Here is a 22,431-nt window from a genome sequence, read left to right as displayed (position 1 = left end):
AGTTAAGTGTGTTTGTGAGTTGGGACTTTACAAACACTGCTGTAAGGATCCTGCCATCCCTGCATTCAGGCAAGCCCTCTTGGTATTTGGGGAAGATAATTTACATTGAAGTCACGGGAGGGTGGTTGGGCAGACAAACATTTGTCTGTATTCCTTCTTTGTGTTTTGAATAAATCAACTGTGTACTTATCAGTTACACAGACAAAATGTAAAGGTGCTTGGATTACTGTGTTTTGTTCTAAGTTTTTAAAAACTAAACCTTTAAATGTGATGGGAGAAAAATCAGGTCTGTGTTGATGCTGTTCTTAGTGCTGCTTCTTTGAAGTTATTTACTCGAGAATACAGATGTAGAAACTGGACTGAAATCTCAGGATCAGTTAGTGCTTGAGGCTGGAGAACTCGAGCTGGATCATGTCTAATGAGACCTGTCTTGGTCCTGCTTCCTTTTTGGTGCTGTGAGTCCATCCATTGTCTGTGTTGGATGAAGGAACAGAGTGTTGTGAATTGGGAGCTCAGCTGTGCTCTTGAGAGGTGGTATGGAAATACCTGTTTGGGATTTGGGGCACTCATCACATCTGAAAAGACTAGCTGGGGTCAGCATCTGTTACCCAAGAACTCCTTTGTGAGAAAAAGGTGGGGAAGTAGTGTATTTAATGGTTATGGAAACCAAGGATCCAAGCTCCAGATAGGTGCCTGAGCCCTGCAGGTGGCTTAGAAAGAGAGGGGGGAAGCATTGCTGTGGTGTTCCCACCCTGGGAACTTCTTAGAATTCTAGGGACTTTCAGAGAAGGCTTTGCAGGGACTCAAGTGTCTGCTTTATTTTACTCTCCTGGAGTTGTTGTCTTCCTTGTCTCTGTTAATTTTCACTTAAGCATCTCTCTCCTAACTTTACATATGTTTAAATGGAGCCTTCTGAGCATACCTGACAGAAGACCTGGAGTTATGGAGTAATGTATGATAAAGTCATACATACAGTCTATTCCCTCTCCATCTATGCATAACCAAGGAGGGTGGATGTTACAAGATGCCATCTTTCCTATCAGAAGTACTTGATCCAAGTACCTCTTTTCTGAGGAAGCAAAGCTGGTAGTTCTGGTATTGGGGTTTTTTTTCTTGTTAATTTTTTTTTTTTTTTTTTTTTTGTGTGCCAAACTTCTTGTTTAGATAACACTACTTCAGTCCTCTTTTCCTTTTCTTATTAAAATACCCTCTATACTCTGACCTCCTAGCTGTAGTTCTGCTTTTAGACATGTCTGACACGTAATACTGTAAAATACTCCACCTGCACAGAAGTATGTCAAATTATTATTTTAAAGTATTTTTGGACTTAAAGGTATTGTAATTAGTGTGCCTCATTGCTGAGCAGCCTGAAGAAGCAAGACAGATCTTCTAATAACCTAGAGGTGTTCTGGTTTAAAATAATCACCAGAATGACTTAAGGCTCCAGATTGTTTGATTTTCCTGCTGTTCCTATTACAGGTAAGAATTAGTGCTGACTATCTTAAATACCAGGGAATTTCATAATTTGGCATCACTCGCTGAGAGAGCAGTAATTAATGAGGTACAGGTAGTGGCAGAACATTGCTGCACATAAATGATCATTGCTTAAACATCTGTTCAACATACAGAGTCATTACAGCTCAATGTGAGAGCTGCTGACAGCAAGCTAAAGCTGTTTTTGGATCAGGTCCACATATTAAATTTATCAAAGGTAAGTGTATGGGAGTGTGACTTTGCATTATGATGTAGATTTGACTTCTCAAGCTTACATTTGACTTAAAAGTTTTTCTTTTAAAAATTTTGATGACTTAGGGTTTAATCTATAACTGTATTTTGCATCCTGCTAGTGATTATTCTGCTAGTAGTTTCATAGAGGTAATCCAGAAAGAACATCTGTTTCAAGTTTACAGTCTAAATCATGGAAGGATATTTGACCCTGTAAGTAGGGAAACAGAATTTACCCAGGAAAACAGCACAACAAGCCAAAATACTGTCAGTTTTGTATATTCTACTTCACCAACTCCATCTTCTGCATGCAACTGCACAAAAAATGCCAAGGCTATGACAACTTAGTGCTGCTTCTGAAAAGGACAATAATCTTAAATTAGTCATGCATATACACTTTTCTCTCTCTGTCTCTCCCATGACAGAAGTTCTATTTTCAAGCCTTTGCTTCTGCCCCCACAAAAATCTTCCATAGGACTCCTACAACACAAAGCCAGAGAAATAAGTTGTTTCTGTATAGTACTGGAGATGTGACATGTCAGCAGTGGAATCAATATTTCCCTGATATAAATTATTTTTTCTCCTCTCTGATCCATGCTGATTGCAGTCCGCAGTGCCTGGCTATGAACAGAAAGTACAGCATCCTGCAAGTGACAGTCCGATCTGCTTCCTTTACAAATAAATACCTGTTTGTGCTGGCTCTCAGTGCACTGAGTTCTGTGCAAAGCAATACCACTGTGGGCAATAAGGGGAACTGCATGGACAATGTTACACAAATCCTTTTCCTTCATGGAAGCTAGGTCAGAATTCTAGCAGTGGGAAACATGATCTCTATGGTATTGACCTCCTTTTTGGAGGTGCTTGTCCGCTCCCTGTGTAGAGCTAAATGATCTCTGCAGAGGATATTTGTCCTTATGGTTCATAAAAATAGTCTGGAAAATCAAAATATTTTGAGAAATTTCAGCAAGTATCAGATAACTTTGAGATCTGATTAAAGACTATTCCATCTCTCATTCTCAACACGTCCCTTCTAAATATCACACTCTAGATGTTATGAAATGCTGTAATAACAGCAGATCTGTTTCTCAACATCAAAGTAGAAATGTCTCCAGCAAAGTGAACTTAAACATCTTGTTTGCCAGGTGTCTTTGGTTATATGTGCAAAATAATATTTTAAACATGGAAAACAAATTACTGCATTTCTGTAGTTCTTGCTTTTTTCTTTGGGAGAAAGGCATCACCCTGGAAGAAGGGGCTGATCTCTGGCAGAGTGGAATGCTTTATTATGGCATTCCTTTTCCAAAATACTACCCAAGTACTGTTGTACTCCACAGACAGTGGTTTGATTTGAGTTGCTATTGCTGGCAGTAGTTTCTGTTAGCAAGGTTCTTTATGCTTTTCCAAATAATGAAAAGAGCTATTTGGTAGTTCGTGGTTAAGTTTGTGAATAGAGGACAAAGTCTAATTTACCAGATAAAAACCTTGTAACAATCACCTAAAGTACAGTTCAGCAGCTCATTAAAATATGGTAACAGAGTATCTTGACCATGAGACGCAACTTCATCTTTATTCTGAACCACCATGAGAGGCCTCTCTTGTACTTTTGCTCAGCAAATGAAATGCAGATTCTCTCATTTGGCTGGTAAGTCTAAGGCCTGGAATAAATTAGAGGTATCTTCTGTCATATCTATAACCTGATCGCATCATCTGCTACATGTTGAAGTGGACATGGACCTGAATGCTGGCTGGGAATATTCTGACAGCCTGGCTGTGCTCAAACACACTCGTACCTCTCTCTGTGAATGTGCAACGTGCCTGGTTTTTATCTACAGATTGTGTGCTCTTGAGGATACACCAGCACCTTATCATCCAACAAGGGGCAAGTTAGCAGTGTGACTGTCTGTAGTGATTTTCAGAGTTACAGCATTAATAGGACTTTTGTTACAGAGGATGGTCTGGTTTGGGTAATGGACTTAATTGGCATTTGGAGTTTAGAGAAAACTGCGTGGTCAATTTGTTACATCCTCCTAGATTTTTGGAAAGTGAGATCAGATTTTCTGCAAGCCTAAGGGAGGAAAAATGCAGTAGAAGAAAAACAAAGTATTTTTGTGGTCAAAACAGAATGCAGGATATTTCATTCCAATACTTCACTGTAAGGAAAAGGTTAAAAGCACTAAAATAAGAAGCTATGTGTTTGTGCCTAACTAACTCTTCCTCGAGTGTGATCTAGTAGCTCTCAACTGTGTATTGCCACTTTTTTAAACAGGGAGATTTGCAGATGCAAGGCTTATGGGGTGAGCAGAAATGAAACTTCCTGAAGTAGGTTATCAGTAGCCTACACTTCACTTACAAGATGCAGTGACCAAGACTCTTTGTAATGATTTGGTTTAAAGGAGTATACTCAGGTTTTGAATCCTTTCATATTTTCTGTTTCCCATTTCAAGAATTTCTAGCTAGGAAAAACACTTTCTCTTTTCTCCTTTTAAGATTTTGGTGGGATTTTTTCCAGTAATTTTTCAGTGTACCAAACAACACATTTACCTCTCTCTTTGGAAATCCTCTATGGCTCCATGGCTTTTCTTTCATAGGGATTTGACAAGTTACTACTTTTGTTTGAGGTTTTTTTTCCCCTCCCCAGCCTTCACCATGGAGCCAGTTTGCTTCCAGCACAAAAAGTGATAGTTGTTCCTATTCAGTGTTACTGACATCAGGCTCATGTCCTGCAAAGGGTGAAATTTTTAGATGCATCTATTTAGCTCCATGTATTTAGAACCTTTATTTTGTGATTTGCCAACTGGCATTTGCCCTTAGAAGTGCCCACTTGCAAATGGTTAATTAGATCAAATAAAATACTGAGAAAAAAATTGTATGGATTTCCTCTCAGAGTGGTTAGGAAGTTGAGGAGATAACTTTCCTATGGAAAAGGCCCTGCTTGTTGATGAAGGTGACTGAAGGTGGTTCCAAATCCCTAGGTGTTAGTGTTTCCCCTTCATACAGTACCAGTCCAGTATTTGCCAAGTTTCACCCTGTTAAAAATGGGAGAAGATACAAAAGCTCAAGACAGATGGAACTGACCTTTTATGTACTTTGAGGGATAGGATTACAGCATAATCCAATAAGGGGATCTTGAAACCACTGTGTTTGGCTATTCTTGCAGCAACATCTTGGGTGCTTGGTGGGTTGGTTTGACCTGATTGCTAACTTTGTGTAAAACTCAGATTTGCAATCTAAACATCACTGCTGAGTTATTGCTACTACAGAATTTGAAAGAATACAGGGAGGAACTACAGCTTATTTTTTTCCTTTGTTGTTCATCCTACTCTGGATCCATCAAGCCTTTTAAAGTTGAGACTAATAAAGAATTAAAGGATTCATTAACCAGACAACAATAACGATCAACTCGGTTGCGCTGGAGCTGTTCCAGATTTTCTCTCTCTCTCCAAAAGTGTGGATATCTTGTTTCTGTGTTGCAAAGCTGTCTCCAGCTGGCTGTGACTCAGATACAAGTCTTCCAGATGTCATTGCAGAATACTGTGATGAGACTGCCTTTCTGTGTTCCAGTGTTTAATAATGGAAAATGAAAGGAAGATACTGTCTTCTTTTGGCAGCATATCATGTGCTCTGGTTCCTAATTTTATTACATCTTACTCTCTAGAGCATGGAAGAAAGTGACTGTAAAAAGCAAAGGTGTTTCCTTTCTGCTAGGAAAGTTGAAACCAGATGTGCAAAATTTTGGTGGCAACACCAAAGAGACCTGGCTAGCTAAAACCACATATCAAATGACTTGCAATTCTGAAAAAGGTTAATTGGTATATAATTTTTATTTCCATGTTATTTTTGCCTGGATACCATTCATCAGTGTTCAGAAGCCCTGAATTTTCTGTTTATAAAGTGTTTTTAGCAACAGTGGAAATAACCAAAAGGGATTAGTATGAATCCTTTTCTCTTTGGAAAGGGAAAGAAAGGAAAGTGTGACTTAGTTCACTTGTGATGCAGCACAACATTTGTTAAATTCTTAGGGATTTGTTTACTTGGATGCCTTAAGTATGTAGAAGGAAGAATACAACTAATGTCAAATGGAAGGCAGAAAGTCACTGTCAGATGAACTCTCAGCCTTTGTGCGTATGCATGTGAACACTGCATGTGTTTAAAATGGACGTAGAAATAAGTAAATAGAGGAGGTTATATGAAAAGCTGTTGTGTCCCTCTATTCCTATGTGTAGAACAAAGCAAATGTGGTCTATTGCCAGGTTATTGCTTGCTGAGTGCATGGGGTCTGTGATGTTTGGCTGCTCTGCAGAAACAATCCTTATAAACCAAAAACTCATTGAAACATAACAGCGACATTTTGATTTGGTACGAGGCTTTGCACTGACCCTTGCAAAAAGAGCACAGAGTCTTGGTCAATTGTCTTGGTTAATTTGCACAATAAAATGAAGATGTGACAGTGGCATGGTTGGTAGCACAGGTAACACATACTCAAAGGCCAAGGCAAGCAAGAGCACATGTGTGTGAGGCTGCTGAGCTGCCTTTGCTGGATGTTATTGTGATGAAGTCGCAGCTGCTTTTTTGCTGCTGCTGCCACTCTCATTCCCTACCTTAGCTGTTTAAATAATGTTGCAAGTGTGTCTGCTCTGGGGTCTTACACTTTCCTTATGCTCTGTCTGTGAACCTCTGAGATCCCAGCATCCTTAACATCTCAGACTGGGCCTACAAGAGTCGGATGAAAGTAAAGAGCAAATGCCTGCTTATCATGATGGCTTTTACTGGTGCAAAGTTTCCATGAGTGGCGCTGCACAGAGCGGGGCATTGTCTTTCAAACAATCAGCCACGTCAGTTTCTGTGAGTCTTTGCTCTTTCCTTCTTCATACTAGATCAGAGAAGCTCTGCATGCCACAGAGTTGAGCTGCACTGGATGTACCAGTGTGACCCTGAGTTGGAGCAGGATGAGGGGGGATTAAGGTTCATTGAATTCGCACTGATAAGTTGGCACCCATCAGTCTTGGCAGCTTGCTTGGAAAGCATACAATCAGAGCCGCCCTGTAGGAGCTTCAGTGGTTTCTGATGCACCTCTCTCTGTGGAAGGGTGGGAGCAAGGTGTTGGAATTTGAATGTAACTCTGTGGTAACAGACAAGATCAGGGCTTACAGCATCAGGGTTTTGTGAGACCAGTGCAGTTTCATTCTTTTGTTCTTTTTGTTCTGTAGATCTTGCACTAAAAATGAGAATTACTTGCTTTGGTTATAATTCTATTCATTATAAATGCTGGTTGCTTGCATGAGCAAGAAATAAATTGATATTGTCTCTGCTCCAAACAACTAGAATTCAGCATACCTAAATATTTAAATTATTGCATTTTTCTATTGCATGACTGCCTGCATCACTGAAATAAAGCAACCGCACCAATGAAGCCAACAAAACTTTATAGGAAGCATTTGCATGAAAAGCTAACACCATGTTGGATGTAGTCCACCAGAATAAAAGCACTTTGGGGCTATAGTGTCTTGTTAAACACATTGTAAATATTTTTGACAAGAAGCCTGGCAGAATCGAACCAGCCCTGGACAACCAGCATGTCAGAGCATTTCCGAGTGAGATGTATTATCCTGTGCTGGACTGATAGCTTTGGATAATCCTCTAATCCAAGCGATTGCTTAAATGTTGCAGCCTGCTTAGTTTTGCTTGGTCTGGGATGACTTGCTGCTGGAGAGCTCAGGGTGAATTTAAAAAAACCCCAAAAGATTAAAAAGAAAAAAAAAAAAAAAAACAAAACAAAACAGGACTGTGACACTGTATATGAATAAATGAATTTACCTCCAGCTGTCCAGAGTCCAGGCTGGACTTAAGGATGTTGTATCCCAGTGGTGTATTTGCTCTGTTAGACACAGCTTCTGGCTCTGTTTTGACTCTGACTTTGATCTGTTTTTCCTCTGACTTCTGGGATTTTTGCTGAGGCTGTCAAAGAGAAGGTGACTTGAAGACGGCAGCCTGATGTCAGTTTTGCTCCGGAGGACACTGAAGCTTTTGCTTGTCCTTTTGTCTGACAAGAGTAGCCTCTATTCCTTTACTGTTTGCCCTCTGCATGTCTTGTGCTCCCACTTCCATCACTACCTCTTTGCTGCAAGGCCAGACTGATTTTCTCATGCAGTAGCCAAAGAACATTTGAGAAGCACATTCCTTTAGATGTCTGCTTGATGGTAGAGCAAGATTGTTTTCTTTGCACTCAAACCACAAAACAATGGGGAGTTGGAAGTTCTGTGTGGAAGATGCTGTGGAATGGAGGAATTCAGCTAAGGCAGCTGCCCTGTTCTCACTGCTAGTGAGCAGTGTTGACTTTGCCCTTGTGTTGGGATGGGGGAGAGTCAGGTACTGAGGTAATATTTCAGAGTCCCAGACTGCTTCCCGGCCCCTGCTTCTCGCCAAGAGGACTGAGAAGGGGAGTGATGTGCCCTGGGCCCGGCTGGCAGCAGAGCAGAGCCTTCCTCTGATGAGAGAGAACCACCAGAGCCCCACCAGCACCCTGTAGTAGCTGGAGCCTGACTTTCCTCATCTGGTTCTGGGTGGCTGTATGCCTGTTTAATCCCTTCTGTCACTGGCCAAGAAAAGTTACCACACTAGTTCACAAGTGAGAATGCTGAGAAGCAAAAGATTCATAGCTCACAACTTCCCCCCCTTTTCTTACCTCTGTTCTTAACTGTTCTGAGAACAGAGAGAATCCTCCCCATCCTTCTTCTCCAAGAATCAAAACTCTTTTTTGTTTTTCTTGTCTTTTACAGATCAATTTTGTAGCCTGTCAACTGTTTGCACTTTTGGCTGCATTTTGGTTTCGTATTTACTTGAGTCCCAGTCATGCCAGCTCTGCTGTTCGCCATGCGTTTGCCACACTCTTTGGAATATACTTTGCTGTCTTCTGCTTTGGGTGGTGAGTATTTAGTCACCATTTAGACAAGCCTTGGGTAAAAATAATTTTAAACTTCATATAAGCTTTTTTTGGATTATATCTTTTTAATCTGAAGGCTCTTAATGCTACCTTAAAAAAATATCCTAACCAACATAACCATTCCAAACCCTCAAAGTGGAATGACTCATTAAAGTATTTTTAAGTGAAGTATTTAATTTAATTTGTGATGTTTGTTCTGGAAGTAAAGGCTGCACCAGTCTGCTTTGAAGATACCTCTTCTGGAAAAGATGTATCCAACTTGAATGTGCACTTTGAGCCAGGATATTCTTTCAGTTAAACATATGGATAATATCTTTTTAATAAGTATCAGTCTGTGTTGGATAGTCAGGCTATAATGATGTCCTGTGGTAATCCAGGTTTACTGGTACCCTGATATAACATCACATTGATGTCATTTGCATGGAAAAATATTCTCTTGCTCTGAACTGCCAGCACTTCCAGGTAAAATAGAAATTATCTAAATATTCACTTTGTTGTCTTCAAGGTATTCCATTCATCTTTTTGTCCTGGTGATGATGAGCTATGGCATTATGAATATGGCGAGTATTCCCAACATCCACAGGTGAGCTGATGGGGCTGCAAGTGTGCAGCTGTCCCTCTGATAACTTCTCTGCTTTCAGGGAGAATCATGAGAAGTTTTTAGAACCACCTCTTCTTTCCTTCCCTTCTTTTCTTTCCCAGTTACTTGCAGGAGCTTTGTTCATGGAGTTACAGAAGCAGCTGTAATCTCAATTTGTGTTTTTTTTGGGTTGATGTATTGCATTTTCCTATGAAATTGCTGGCCTCAAAGTTTGACTTTTGCAGGCATAATAATTTATGGACAAACCTTTGATTTCTTAAACATAATGAAGTCATGTTCTCCTTGGTCTTGTATTCTTCCAGATTGCATTTGATAATCCTTTCTAATGTGTTTTCCCCATTACTGTTTGGCCTTTAGGTATTTTCCACTTATTCTTGAGTTAGATTGTTCAAATAAGGTCACTGAGGCATCTTAGCTTAGTGATCCACAAAATGAAGTCTTGCTTTTGGTACTGGGCTTTGTGAAAAAGTAGAATACCAGAACTGTTATTGCTTAAAGTAGAAGCTTATGGTTTGAGTGTGTATCAGGTGTTTTCTGTCTCTGCACTGTCTGACTGTCTCTGTAGCTGCTGCTGTATGCTCAGAATCCACATAAATCTGGGCTGGGGAATGAAAAACCTTTCTTCACTTGCCTTCATGGCCAGGGCTGTCTAAGAGTCTGATGGTCAGATAATTTTCTCACCTTCCTTTTTCTCCTGAGAAGACCCCTCTCTAAATGGGAACACTACTTATGATTTTTCTAATATTATTTAGAAATGTGAACTGTAAGAAACAATCCTGTCTACAGCAGTTACTAGCATTTTGCACCAGCAAAATAGGGTATTAACGAGGTATTTTTTCCACCCTCTCACAGTGTGCAAAGCCCAGAAGTCTAGAGGTAATTAATAATGTCATAAAAAAGAAAGGTAATTGGACAATGTGTGTTACAGAAATGCCATCCAGAGACCAAAATAAAAAGGAGTTAAAAATTTGTAGTATGGTTTCCTGGTCATTGTCCCTGCATGTCACTTGAGGCAAATGCAGGAGTTAGTGGCTGTAGATCAGAAGACCCAAGTCTACAAAGGAATCATCCACTAGTTATTTACATGTTCCCTGACAGCTTGGGGTGGTGTTAAGGAAAAGGACACAGCTTCAATGGGAAACCCTCTCACTCTTCCTCTTTAGCCAATTAGCCACAGTGGCTAACAACAAAATAGCTTTATACTGAAATACAAATCAAGCCAGTTTGTATAATGTCACCCACTGCTGCAAGACAGTCATGTGTTGATTTGAGTCAATGTGAAATGCCCATCCAACATGCTGAAAAACCTCAGGAGTTCTGAGGGAGGATTAGGTTCGGACTTTTCTATTGTATTCTACTAGCCACAGCAGTGTGACTCATAGTGCATCCACATTATTAATTTTGGCAAAGTAACAATGTATTCAAACCAGCTGAGAGTAAGCTAGAACAAGGCCACTTTAAGGTCTCCACCTGTTCATACAGGGAAACAGATCACTGAGTGGGGCTTCAAGACTTGGCTCTTTATTCCCCCAGAAAAACACAGTGGAAGAGAACAAATTAAATAAACTGCATAATTTAACCTTCATACTCTTTCCCCAGGTTATTTTTTGCTAGTTTGCTCTCTGGTGAAGCTGCTAGCCTTCAAGGCCTATAAATGGACAAATTAATCCAGCATCAGCAGCAGTTCAGTGTATCTCTCCCTGCTTGCCCCATTTCAATCTAAGTGCTTTACACCTCAGCATGGGGGCTTATTTTAGATCTTTCATCCTGCCTCTCACTTTTACATATCTGAGCTGGGTGATTTGCCTTTGGATGGATGCTTTCCATTCTCTGTTGATGAGAGGAGAAACCAAGGACCCTGCTGAGGCAGGACTAGGTGCCTGACCCAGATAAAATGCGATATGTTCTACTCTGAATCTCCTGAAGAATCTGTCATGTCCCTTCAGCCTTTCATCCAGCTGTTTGCTGTGGGCCACATGACCTGCAGGTTGCCTTGTGATCTATCACTGTCACTCACACTGCAGTTTATTAGCCCACAGGGAGGAAAAACTAATTTCTTTTAAAACCAACCATAATTTGATGCAGGTCTGGCTCTTTTTCAGTTCTCTTCTGCCTGATCCTCTTGTCTGATTTCACCTTTAGTTCTCCCCTGTGGTGGATGCTTTCATGGGTCTGTGGAGGACCCTTCTTGGCAATGTGTGCTGACCAGCCTCCCGAGGCTCAGCCCTACCAGGCATGCAGGATGTGCCATCTCCTTCTGTAGTCTGTTGGTCTTTGCCTCTTCTCTCCTACGAGGATAACCTCTGCTGTGGAGGACACCAGTAGACCTGGTCCTGGCCTGTCCACATGATGCCAGCCTTTCATTCTGGTGTCCTAGCTCTCCATTGCACAGTGTAATTTGCTTCATGTGTCAATCTGTCTCCAAACATCCATCCACTTCTTTCCTCCCCAGTATCCTCTTCCTTGCTCATGTAAATACAGGGAAGAAGTTACTTGTATGAAAGGCTGCATCTGCCCACGCAGACACTGCAATATTTTCAGTCTTCAGACTGTTCAGCTGTTAAGATAGAATCATGCTCCTGCCTTGCCCAACAGAAGTGTGCTATCATCTTGAAACACAGAGTGAATTTGTCACATCCTACCTAAGGAATGCTTCTGAAGTGATCTTCTAGGTCCTTTCCAATCTATCTGATTCTATGATTTTTCTGGAAGATGGTGTGCTTCAGTATGGAGAACTGAAAAGACTGGGCTATGTGCCATCATCTGCCTTTATATAAAATCATGAGAGAGAGAATACCTTAAGCTTGAAATATTTTAGTCTTTGCTAGATCTGAGAAAGAGTTGTAAATAAAGAATATTTACAGACAAAAATGCAATGGATAACTTCAGTGAATGGCATACAGTGTCATCTGGTTTCAAATACTTAAGTTGGACAGAAATTTCAAAATAATATGTGAAGATGGGAGCTTTGAAAATTCAATTTTGCAACTTGAACTGATCCTATTTCTTCTTCCATTATTCCCTATCCCCAGAATGAGGAGACACCTCTGTAAGGTTTCAGCTGAGTACACAAAACCATCAGCCCCCTTTGAGAATTTCTTCCAGGTCTTGTAGCATAGCTCCAGACTTTTTAACAATCTGATTTGAAAAAATTGAAACAAGCCCAACCCAATTTGAGTGATTGTAGTTCTTGTTGGTACTTGTGTTGGTAACTATGTGTTCTGTGTGTTATGTTTTTAGGTACTCCTTTGTCGTAGCTATGGGATACCTCACACTGTGCCACATAAGCCGAATATACATATTTCATTATGGTATTCTCACTACAGATTTTTCCGGGTGAGTGAGTCTGCAAACTGGGTCCTGTGTCAATCAGTATTAGTTGATGTTAGTAAACTGTAAGAATAATTTTTATTTTATCTGTGGAGTACCTGAAATTTTGTTTCCCTTAAGCTTTTTCTGAGGCTTTTGTTGTGATCTTTGAGGTTCTGTTGGGGTTCATTTTGTTTTGTGTTTGGGTGGGGTTTTTTTTGTTTTTGTTTTTTTTTTTTTTGTTTGGGTTTTGGTTTTGTTTTTTAAAAAAGGAAGAAGCAATGTATGACTTTTGTACTGATTTGTTGTTTCTATTGTTTTCTTGCTATAAGCTGTGTAGTTGGGAAGGTAGAGCTTAGCTAGCCAGGTTTCCCTGCAGAGCAGCCTGGGAGGATAAGTTGGGCAGTCTCTCCCTGGAGCTGTAGGAGTGACTTCAGTGGCTGATGCTCTGCTCCCTGGTGGTTTGCCCTGAGAGGTGGGGTGGGCTGCTCTCCTTCCAACTTCCTAGGCACAGCTGTCAGCTCTGTGTCTCCTTTCCTCCATTGTGATTTATCTTGAAGCCCCAGCTGGGAAGGTGTTTCCCAGCCCAGTCTCTCCAGGGTGTGAGGGCAGGACTTGGGCAGGGGTGAGTTGCTGGTGGAGCTGGGTGAGTAACCCAGGCAGAGAGACAAGAGATAGCTTGGGTTGTCAGCACTGGTTCTCTGATGGGGCCAGCTTGTGGCTGCTGCTTAAATAGCACAACTTTTTGTATGCTGTGATATGTGTGAAACGGTTTTCATACATACTGTAGTCTCTGATTTCACTCAGAGAAGCAGTGGAGGATGCTTTGCAGAGATAGAGACAGCTAACACTATGTGCTTTGTTTGTGAGAGGAAGGTATGCTTTTGTGTGATTTAAAACCAGCGTGCTAATCTGTATTCCACTTGTTTAATTGAATGTCTGAAAGCATAGTAATTAGTAACATACCATGAAAAATTTCTGTAAACTCATACAGTAAGTTTTACACAACTCTTCCAAGTCTCTTTCATCTTACAGGCACAGAGTAGGAGAATGAAGGTTTTTGCTGTCTTTGTGCCTGTCTCTCTCTCTTTGAGGTGGTGGGTTTCAGCATTTAATTAAACTTCAGGTGGTGGAGGGGAAGTTTCTCTCAAACTCCTGAGGTTTTTTATTAAGGAGGCTGCAGTAATGGGACCTTATATCTTTAAAGATATTTAGTTCTGTAACTTTTTCTGCAGTTCTTTTAATACACAAAAGCATGTCCTCAAAGAGCATGTCATACCAAGAAGGCTATAAATGGGATTGGAATGCTATAGCTCAGTGTGTTTAAGAGACAGAGAAAGAAATGAGAGAGATCATGCTTTTCTGAATACTGTGTTCAGAAATGCACTGTGAGGCATATTAACTCTCTCTCTGAATACATTTAATAAAGATCCAGCTGAGACTGGGGGTAAAAGAAAAGGAATGGGGGCTGTTTGTTATGGATTAGGTAGTGCTCTCTGCTCCCTTGATGGAAAAGTAACTACTCTTATTTAATGATGAGCTTGAGGATAATAATGGTATTGAAAAAAACAATGCTTGAACTTACTCTGTTATTTGATTTTGACTTGATGCTTCAAGATACACACAGATTCCTAAACTTCAGTCAAAAATAAAACTACCAAGTAGTAAATAAGTGGAAAATGTACTACAGATATGAATTGCACCTTCATGGTATATTTTAAAAGCTAAGAATAAATAAAAATACTGTAGTGGTATCAATAAAAACTTGCAATCCAAAGTGTTGAAATCCAGATCACCCTCATAAATCTGTCTTAAAATCTGTTTTCTTCAGCTGTAAATATGTGCCCATTGAGGCTTTTTGCACATACCTGAACAGATGTAATGACCCAGAGAGCCAAAATATACTCCCTGGACAAAGTTTTACCATGTTTGAGCAGCAACTGAACCTCCTCTTGTTTGTTCTTCCATATTTAATGGTTCCTCATCTGTTGCATGTGATAATAGGGAATCATTAGGACAGGGTCTGGCTGGGAGGATGGCATTAAAGTTCTCCCTCGGGGTTTCAGAAATGCATCAGACTGAACCATGGAGCTGTACCCATCTCCCTCTGGCCTCCCACCATTTTGGGTGAATGTGGCTGGGGATATATGTTAAGAATGCAAGACACTGGATTTGGAGGAATCTTTAAGACGCAACAAAAAACCCATCAGCTGTTGACTTGTATTTGAGGTTTCAGTACCCCCTAAGTCTGGTGATATCTGGTTGCAAGGAGGAAGTTTTAATCCACATCAAATAGGCACATAACCAGTTCTATTGCCATCAGTTTCCAATGTCAGTTCCCTAAAGTGATGAGCCATTGAGTGTTTCCCAGTGGCAGTGCTGAAAGCCAGCATCTGTCATTTGCTCTCTTGATTTGCCTTGTGCAATTAACAACTTGCATGCATAACCCTCTTGAAGTGTACTTGCAAATACATTTTTGGGGTGTTTTTCTAATAGCTGGTCATGCTATTTGTTTGGAGCCCTTCCATTTTGAGAATAGAGCTTGTAAAATGCAGGTAGACATGGAGAGAGCAAGGTGACTTTTGAGTCATATCTTAAGCAAACTGGATAATGAAAGATCAAGCTGTGGCATATCACTTCCAGGTTACAAAATAAGAAATAAGGGACTTCTTACCTGCTGGTGACTAGTTAATTCTTAACACCTGCAAAGGGGAGGTTTCATCACTGGGTCCCATTGTCAAAACTGTATTCAGGCTGCTTGCAGCTATTTCTTGATTTAAGAATTTTTCATGTATTGCATAGCACTTAAGGAAAAACTCATGGCTTTTTTTAAACTACTGCCAGGTTTTAAGGAAAAAAATTTCCAGCTTGCTGCACTTAAATTTTAATTATTTTTAAAAAAAGTGTATATATTTTATCAAACTTCTTTCAGTTATATTATCTCAACTAAGTGATGATATAATTTAGGAATTTTCTTTTTTCTACTTCCTCAAAAATCCTATTTGTTTTTGAATGCTAATTGTAGAGTGACTGAATCCTGTGCTTCCCCCTTAATTCAAATCAATCTTTGAGAGAAACATGCATGTTTTATTTTGCTTGGTTTGCCATGACATTTGTACATTGTACCTGGAAAAACTAAATCCTAACTCTTTCTCTCTCTTGTTTCTTCTTTATGCTAAGAGGATTATGCTGGTAAGTTGCCTGCCTATACAACTTTATAAAAACACTAATAATATCATACAGTTTGTGTTTTTTCCCTTTGTATCACAGGGTCAGATTGAGTATAGCAATATGATAGCTTTCGGGAAAACTATTTTAAAATAAGGAATCTTGATTCTGATTTTTGGAAAGTAGAAGTAGATAGGGTTTCAGTCTAGCAAGCTTCATGACCAAATGCAAGATGGACATGATCATCCAGATAAAATTCAGAAGGTATGGAACTTGTGTCTGTTTCAATCCTTTGCTTGATTAGGGCCATAGAGCTTTTTAGTTTCCTCTTTGAATTCTTGTAGTGTCTGAGCAAAATTTCCTAATATTCCAGGTTATTCAGTGAAATATCAGAGAATGATCCTGCATACGGGAGTTTTTTTCATTTATGAGTAGTGGCTGAGAGATCGGGGGTTATTTAGCCTGGAGAACAGGAGGGACCTTATCATTCTTTACAGCTGCTTGAAAGGAGGTTGTAGCAAGGCTGGGGTAAGTCACTTCTCCTATATAACAAGTGATAGGACAAGAGGAAATGGTCTCAGGTTATACCAGGTTATACCAGGTATACCAGGAGAGACTTAGTTTGGATTTTAGGAAGAGTTTCTTCATGGAAAGTGTTTCCAAGCATTGGAACAGGCTGCTCAAGGAAGTGGTGGAGTCACCATCCCTGGAAGTGTTTAAAAAAGATGCAGTTATGGCACTTGGGGACATGGTTTAGTGGTAAAAATGGCAGTGCTGGGTTAACAGTTGGACTAAATGATCCTAGAGGTCTTTTCTAGTCTTAATGATTCTATAATTCTTGCTGCCATTCCTTACAGAAGAGAAACTCAGTTTGTGGAAATCACCACACAATCTTTGCAATCTTCTGTTCAATCTTCTATTGGTCTTAGACCATAGCTGAAATATCTGGGAGACTTGAGCAGTTTTCCTCCCCACATCTGTCAAATCTGTAGCTCTTACACAAATGCTTTGGTGGACATCACTCTCCAGGCACCACCTTTGTGTTTGCCCTATCCCAAATGCGGAGCAGCAGCAGCATTCTCAGCAAACCACCTAGAAAGGGATGATCGTTGAGAGAACCCTCTCAAAAAGCCATATATATAAGCAGATGCTTCAGTAACAAGTGTCACTTCAGGCAGTGAATTTTTGTTGGGTGGTTAGTGCTTTGTTTCTGTTTTTTTTCCTTTATCAGTGGCTTCTAGTTTCAACCACAAAAGGAAGGAATAAAAGTACAGCGGCCGTTTTTCACAAAGGAAATCCATTTGCTGATGAAAGCAAGGATAGATGTTACCATGTGAAAACACAGAACAGAAATGTTGTCTGGTCCTGCAAGTTCAGTTGGTTATTTTTATTTTCTTGTCTTCTAAATATATGACATGCAGTATACTGGTGCAGTGCTGGGTAACCTTGGTGTGCAGCTGGTCCCCAGAGGCAGTGCAGCAGTGCAGGTGCAGGGTGAGTAAGGGGGAGGGGTCAGTTTGTTTTCCATGCCTGCTAGCTGCTTTGCTGCTCAGCTGGGTGCTTGTCCACTGGAAAGCCCTGAGATCACTTACCATTGGATTCACAGGAGTCCTGCAAGAACTGCTGTGTGGGAACTAGGCAGATTTCAAGCAGGCTATCACTACTAGAGAGCTCCACACATCTCGTATGTCCCTGGACACTTCTCCAGAAATAAACACTCTTTTAAATGAAATGCTTCTATCATGAAGGCTTAAGAATACTTCACACACACACACACACACACACACACAAAAAGGCAACACATCATATGAAGGAAACTGTAAGTTGCTTTGGAGGTGGCAAGTGTGTTTAGATAAGTGTTTTTCCTCTTATGTACTGCAGTACTTCTTCCTTTTACTGTTGAAAGCAAAAGTACAACCTCACTGCCAGCTTGGCCATCCCCTTGTCAGCAATGGTTACTGTCACAGCAGGGTGTGACTGTGTGAACTTCTTGTCATGGCTTCAGCGCTGCAGAGGTAACCCCGAAATACATGTTCTCTGTTTTGGAGTCTTGTCTGCTATGAGCCTTTTGACTCCACCTCCTCTCTTAGTGAAATCAGGTCAGTGGAAACTATTTCTAGCAAGCGTGTGCCAGACTTCTCCACGGGATTACCTGAGGTCAAGCAGGCTGTGCTTGGAAAATGTCTTTTCTCTCGTAAGCATCGAAACTTGCTCAGTGCAGAAGCCAGCCTGTGATGCGGTGAGGACCCCCACAGCAGTCTACAAACAAAGCATCTTTACTTCCATTGGCCTGTGCTTCTGGCAAATTTATTGCATTGGGGCAAGCTGTATTTAAAAATTATATTCACTGGTATGTTTTCATTTGGAAGGGTTTATTTAGGGGAGTAAACCCCTCTATTGAGCATTCTCTGTAAATGGTTGCATCTTAGTATTGTGTTATTTTTCAAGGCATCTAATGTGAGGTTAACAAAAACCCAAAGCTGTCTTTACCTTATGTTAGATGCCTTGAAAAATAAAATTGTCCTTGGGTCAATTTGTTGATTTTTTTTTTTTAATTAAGAGTTAGCCACTATGACAGCTACAACCTAAGATTAAACTCATAGCCAATATACAAAACATGGGAAGGGAGGGGAAATCCCACCACACAAAAATCAGATTCTCTCTTTCTGTGGTAGTTTGTATCTGTAGTGCTTAATAGGACAGCTGAAGAGGGTGTGGAATCACCACTCAGCGTGTGGCTGTAAAGCAATTGGTAAGTGTTCAAATGTGATGGATTGCAAGTTGTTTAGGCTTCTAAATGTGTTTTATTTCAAATGCTTCCTTCCTAGGGATAAGTCTTTGTGCTTCATCTGTAGTAGGTAGATTTTCTTTTTGAATTCAACCTATTTGCTCCCCTTCAAAAACCTGTGCATCGTAAAATTTGGGAGTAAGAAAAGGAATTGGGAGATTGATAGTTTTGTTAACTTCCCTTGTTATTTTTAGCACTACTGACTTTTTCTAGTAGAGTCTAAGGGTTAAAATAGTATCATGTTGGAAACAGTTGACTGTATGTGATATGGTGCTGATTTAATGTATTAACTTACTCAGTGTTTTATTGCTGTTTAAAGTTACAGCTTGCCTGAAAGGCTGAATAGAAATGGTAATTCAATACTCTGGTAATTCAAAGTTTTAATAATCAAAACTCACATGTTTAGGAATTTATGATACTTCCCTCCCCACTCCCCACCCTTAAGGGAGAGTTCCAGTTATGTCATTATTTTGTTGTGCTCTGCCTTATCCTGCAGCAAAGACATGGTTCCCTGAGATCAAGTCAGTGGGGAATGGTGGGCAGGAGGAGAGGAGGGAGGAGAATGCTCCTTGTTCACCTGAAACATTGCTTACCCTTTGTGTGAAATGTTGGCTGGTACCTGACACTGATCTCATGAAAGATTTAGTGTGTGTCATCCTCTTGCCACTCTACAGCACCCTACACTCTACAGCATTTTACACTTACCTGAGTAGGGTAGAAAAGAGATCACAGAATCAGTTAGGTTGAAAAAGACCTCTGAGATCATCAAGTCCAACTTATGGTCGATCGCTACCGTGTCAACTATTCTATGGCACTGAGTGCCACATCCAGTCATTCCTTAAACACCTCCAGGGACAGTGACTCCACCACTTCCCTGGGCAGTTCCAATGTCTAATCACTCTTTCTGTAAAAATTTTTCTTAGATGTCTAACCTAAACCTTCCCTGGTGCAGCTCAAGGGAAGAGACCGACTCCCACCTGGGTACACCCTCAGACAGCTGTAAAGAGCAATAAGGTCCCCCCTGAGCCTCTTTTCTCCAGACTAAACAATCCCAGCTCCCTCAGTCACTCATTGAACTTATGCTTCAGACCCTTCCCCAGGTCTGTTGCCCTTCTTTAAACATACTGCAGTCCCTCATTGTCCTCTGAATTGAGCTGAACACAGAATTGGAAGTGTGGTCTCACCGGTGCTGAGTACAGGGGGACAATCACTGCCCTGGTCTTGCTGGCCATGCTATTCCTGATACAGACCAGGATGCCACTGGCCTTCTTGGCCACCTGGGCACATGCTGGCTCCTGTTCCGCTGGCTGTTAACCAGCATCCCCCAGGTCCTTTTCTGCTGGGCCACTTTCCAGCCACTCTGGAAAATATGTATGACATGTAATATGATGATGTCAGGAGGTAGAACAGGAGGTATCTAAATGATACCTCCTTTCAACTCGGCTTGACAGACATGTCACTTTTGTTATCCCTTGTCTCCTCTGGAGCTAGAAGATTTGAGGGAGAAAGACTGTCCATCTTTTCTGACGAAAGTGCAGGAAAGGCTGACTTGTTCTGTTGGCTTACAATGTGCCATCGATGAGGCAATGAATTCCTAATATAGATGAGGAGAGGCTCTCTCCTCTGTGTTTATATGTAGTATGACTTCAGTGCAGGCTTTACTCCTGGTGCCCTCGGATTGTTTGCATTTTGGTTCTCTCTGGTTTACCATGGGGGCCTTGTCTAAGACCAGTGTCTAAATTTAGACACCTGAAGTCATACAGTTTTGGCTTAGAGCCTGAGGTTTAAAGTTACCCACTTCAATATTGGTGTGAAGTGCTTGCCATAAGAAACATGAAACAAATAGAAGCAATTTGAAGCAAGTTTTAATGTTCTCCCATAAAGCTAAAGAGGTCAAACACTTTCAAAATAAAAATTTGTGTTTATTGCAATAAAACTGCTTGATTCAGTGACAGCCGCTGTCTCTCCTAAGGATTAAAATATCTGCCTTTTCATATGCTTGAAGGATTAGGATTTATTTATCTTTGAAAGCAAAGCTAAATTTTGTCTGGGAAAATCTACTTTGAGAAACAGGATGTTGAAGATAATGGTAAAAACAGCTTATAAATCACTTTTCTTGAAAGATTAATTGGAATAAAGTTGAGAGTGACTGTTTGACAATATTGCTGGAAGGTGAAAAGTCATTGTTGAATTGTCCATTCCTTAGCTACTATCAGTGGTCTAGGTGATCCAAGAAGAGCTGCTGTAGAAACCCCTCTGTTACAATTGTATTCAAGTTCTATGTATATTTAAGGCTATTCTGAATTTTTTGTGCAAACTTTTTTTAATTGGCAGTTCAAGTAGGTACTTCTGAAATGATAAAAGCAGTTTCTGATTAGATAATTGGCTGATACTGCATGTTCTGGTTTTGGGTAGAAAATGCAAATTACCCTCACAGAATTACTTGTGGACTCTTGAAAAAGATCAACCATATTAAGTGTTAAAAAAACCCACTTAAAATGAAATAATGTCTTTTGCCAGTATTTGTGTGTTTACCATGCTCATCCTATGAATTACCTTGAGAATCTGTTTGATTTATATAAGTGGGGTAATCAGGTTGTAAATAGTTTACCTTAGCCATTGGGTTTACATTTGATTGTAACCAGTAGATTGATTTAGTTAAGGATGATCCAGAATCTCTTGAAAATCTCTGTAGAACATAAGTATTTGACTGTTTAGACAGAGACATTACTGAATGTAAGTTCCACATTTTTTTCTTTACCTTGAGAAATCTTTGACAAAAAACACAGTTCTTGAACTAAAAAAAAAAAAAAACCCTCAACTTTTTTTCTTTAATTATGTTCCAGAAAAAAGATTTCACTAGTTAAAATGAAGAGCTGTAATGTTTGGGGCAATCATCTATGTCTCTTAAAAAAGTTCCATATACTAGTCAAACAGTGTAAATAGTTAAATAAATGTGTACCAACTTGAGTTTTCATTTCCAGGTTGAAGACATCATTTGTGTTCAAACAGAAACCTCCATCTGGTTAATGCTGTCAATTTATTCTCAAGTGGAGAAACAACCCATTGTATTAGTCCTCAGTGAAGGCAGATCTCTTTTGTGAGACTGGTTTTACATACAGTCATCACAACTAATGCTTTTAAAATAGTGGTGTATCCTCATCAGCCATTCCCATCTTGTGGCTATTGTGGTTGTGAGAAATCTGGGCACCCTGTGCTGCTGTCCCCAGTGGCAGAGAGACTAGGAGAAGCAGTGTGATGGGGTGCTCATCCCTTGCTTTGCCTGCCATGAATCCTTCCAGATTGCAGATGTTCAGCACCAGGTTTCATGTCTGGGGTGCCACCCTGAACTGATGGAGGAACTGGTCAATTGTCCCCACGGTTTTCCTCCCATCTTTCCTCTTACCGTCCTCTAAATGCTCTTGGCTGTGTCCTTTATCCTTGTGGGAACCAGCTCCTGATGCCACCAAGCTGAGTTTAATCTTTTTCCCCATTCCATAGCTGCAGCAGCTCACATTTGCCTTCAGTGCCAAGAAGCTCTGTTAAGCTGGATATGGGAAGTATGAGTGGCCCTACTGGGAGTAGTGGCTATTTCTGTGCGGCATGTTTAGTTGGCACCAAAGCTGCTGGGTGGCTGCAAGCCTGCCTCAGGTACAACCAGCTCCTTTTTCCAGGGACTCCAGATCCCACATGCCTATACACTCCCAGTTGGATGGTGTATCTTGTATGGGCTGTTCACAACGCAGATGCGTGGCCAATAAGCAAGTGGGAAACTGCTGTGCTGACAGCTATTCTGGTATTTGCACACAGTCCTAATTGATAGAGCTATTCATGTGGGGAAATAAGCATCTGTATCTGCAGTGTCAACATTTTTTTAGGGCACTGAGGAGACAGACAATA

The 22,431-nt window shown here is 40.5% G+C and overlaps 1 protein-coding gene across 1 annotated transcript in view; it reads left to right on the top strand.

Moving 5' to 3' along the window:
• Positions 1 to 22,431, top strand: part of MBOAT1 (membrane bound O-acyltransferase domain containing 1) — a 56,091-nt gene that overhangs the window by 14,246 nt on the left and 19,414 nt on the right. The window contains exons 2-4 of the mRNA XM_068200010.1: positions 8,502 to 8,647; positions 9,171 to 9,248; positions 12,507 to 12,602. Coding sequence (XP_068056111.1) covers positions 8,502 to 8,647; positions 9,171 to 9,248; positions 12,507 to 12,602 — 320 coding nt within the window. The remainder of the gene's footprint in view (positions 1 to 8,501; positions 8,648 to 9,170; positions 9,249 to 12,506; positions 12,603 to 22,431) is intronic.

This window comes from Anomalospiza imberbis, chromosome 1 (genome assembly GCF_031753505.1).
Source record: "Anomalospiza imberbis isolate Cuckoo-Finch-1a 21T00152 chromosome 1, ASM3175350v1, whole genome shotgun sequence".
Classification (NCBI taxonomy): Eukaryota; Metazoa; Chordata; class Aves; order Passeriformes; family Viduidae; genus Anomalospiza; species Anomalospiza imberbis.
This window is presented reverse-complemented; position numbering and strand designations above follow the sequence as displayed.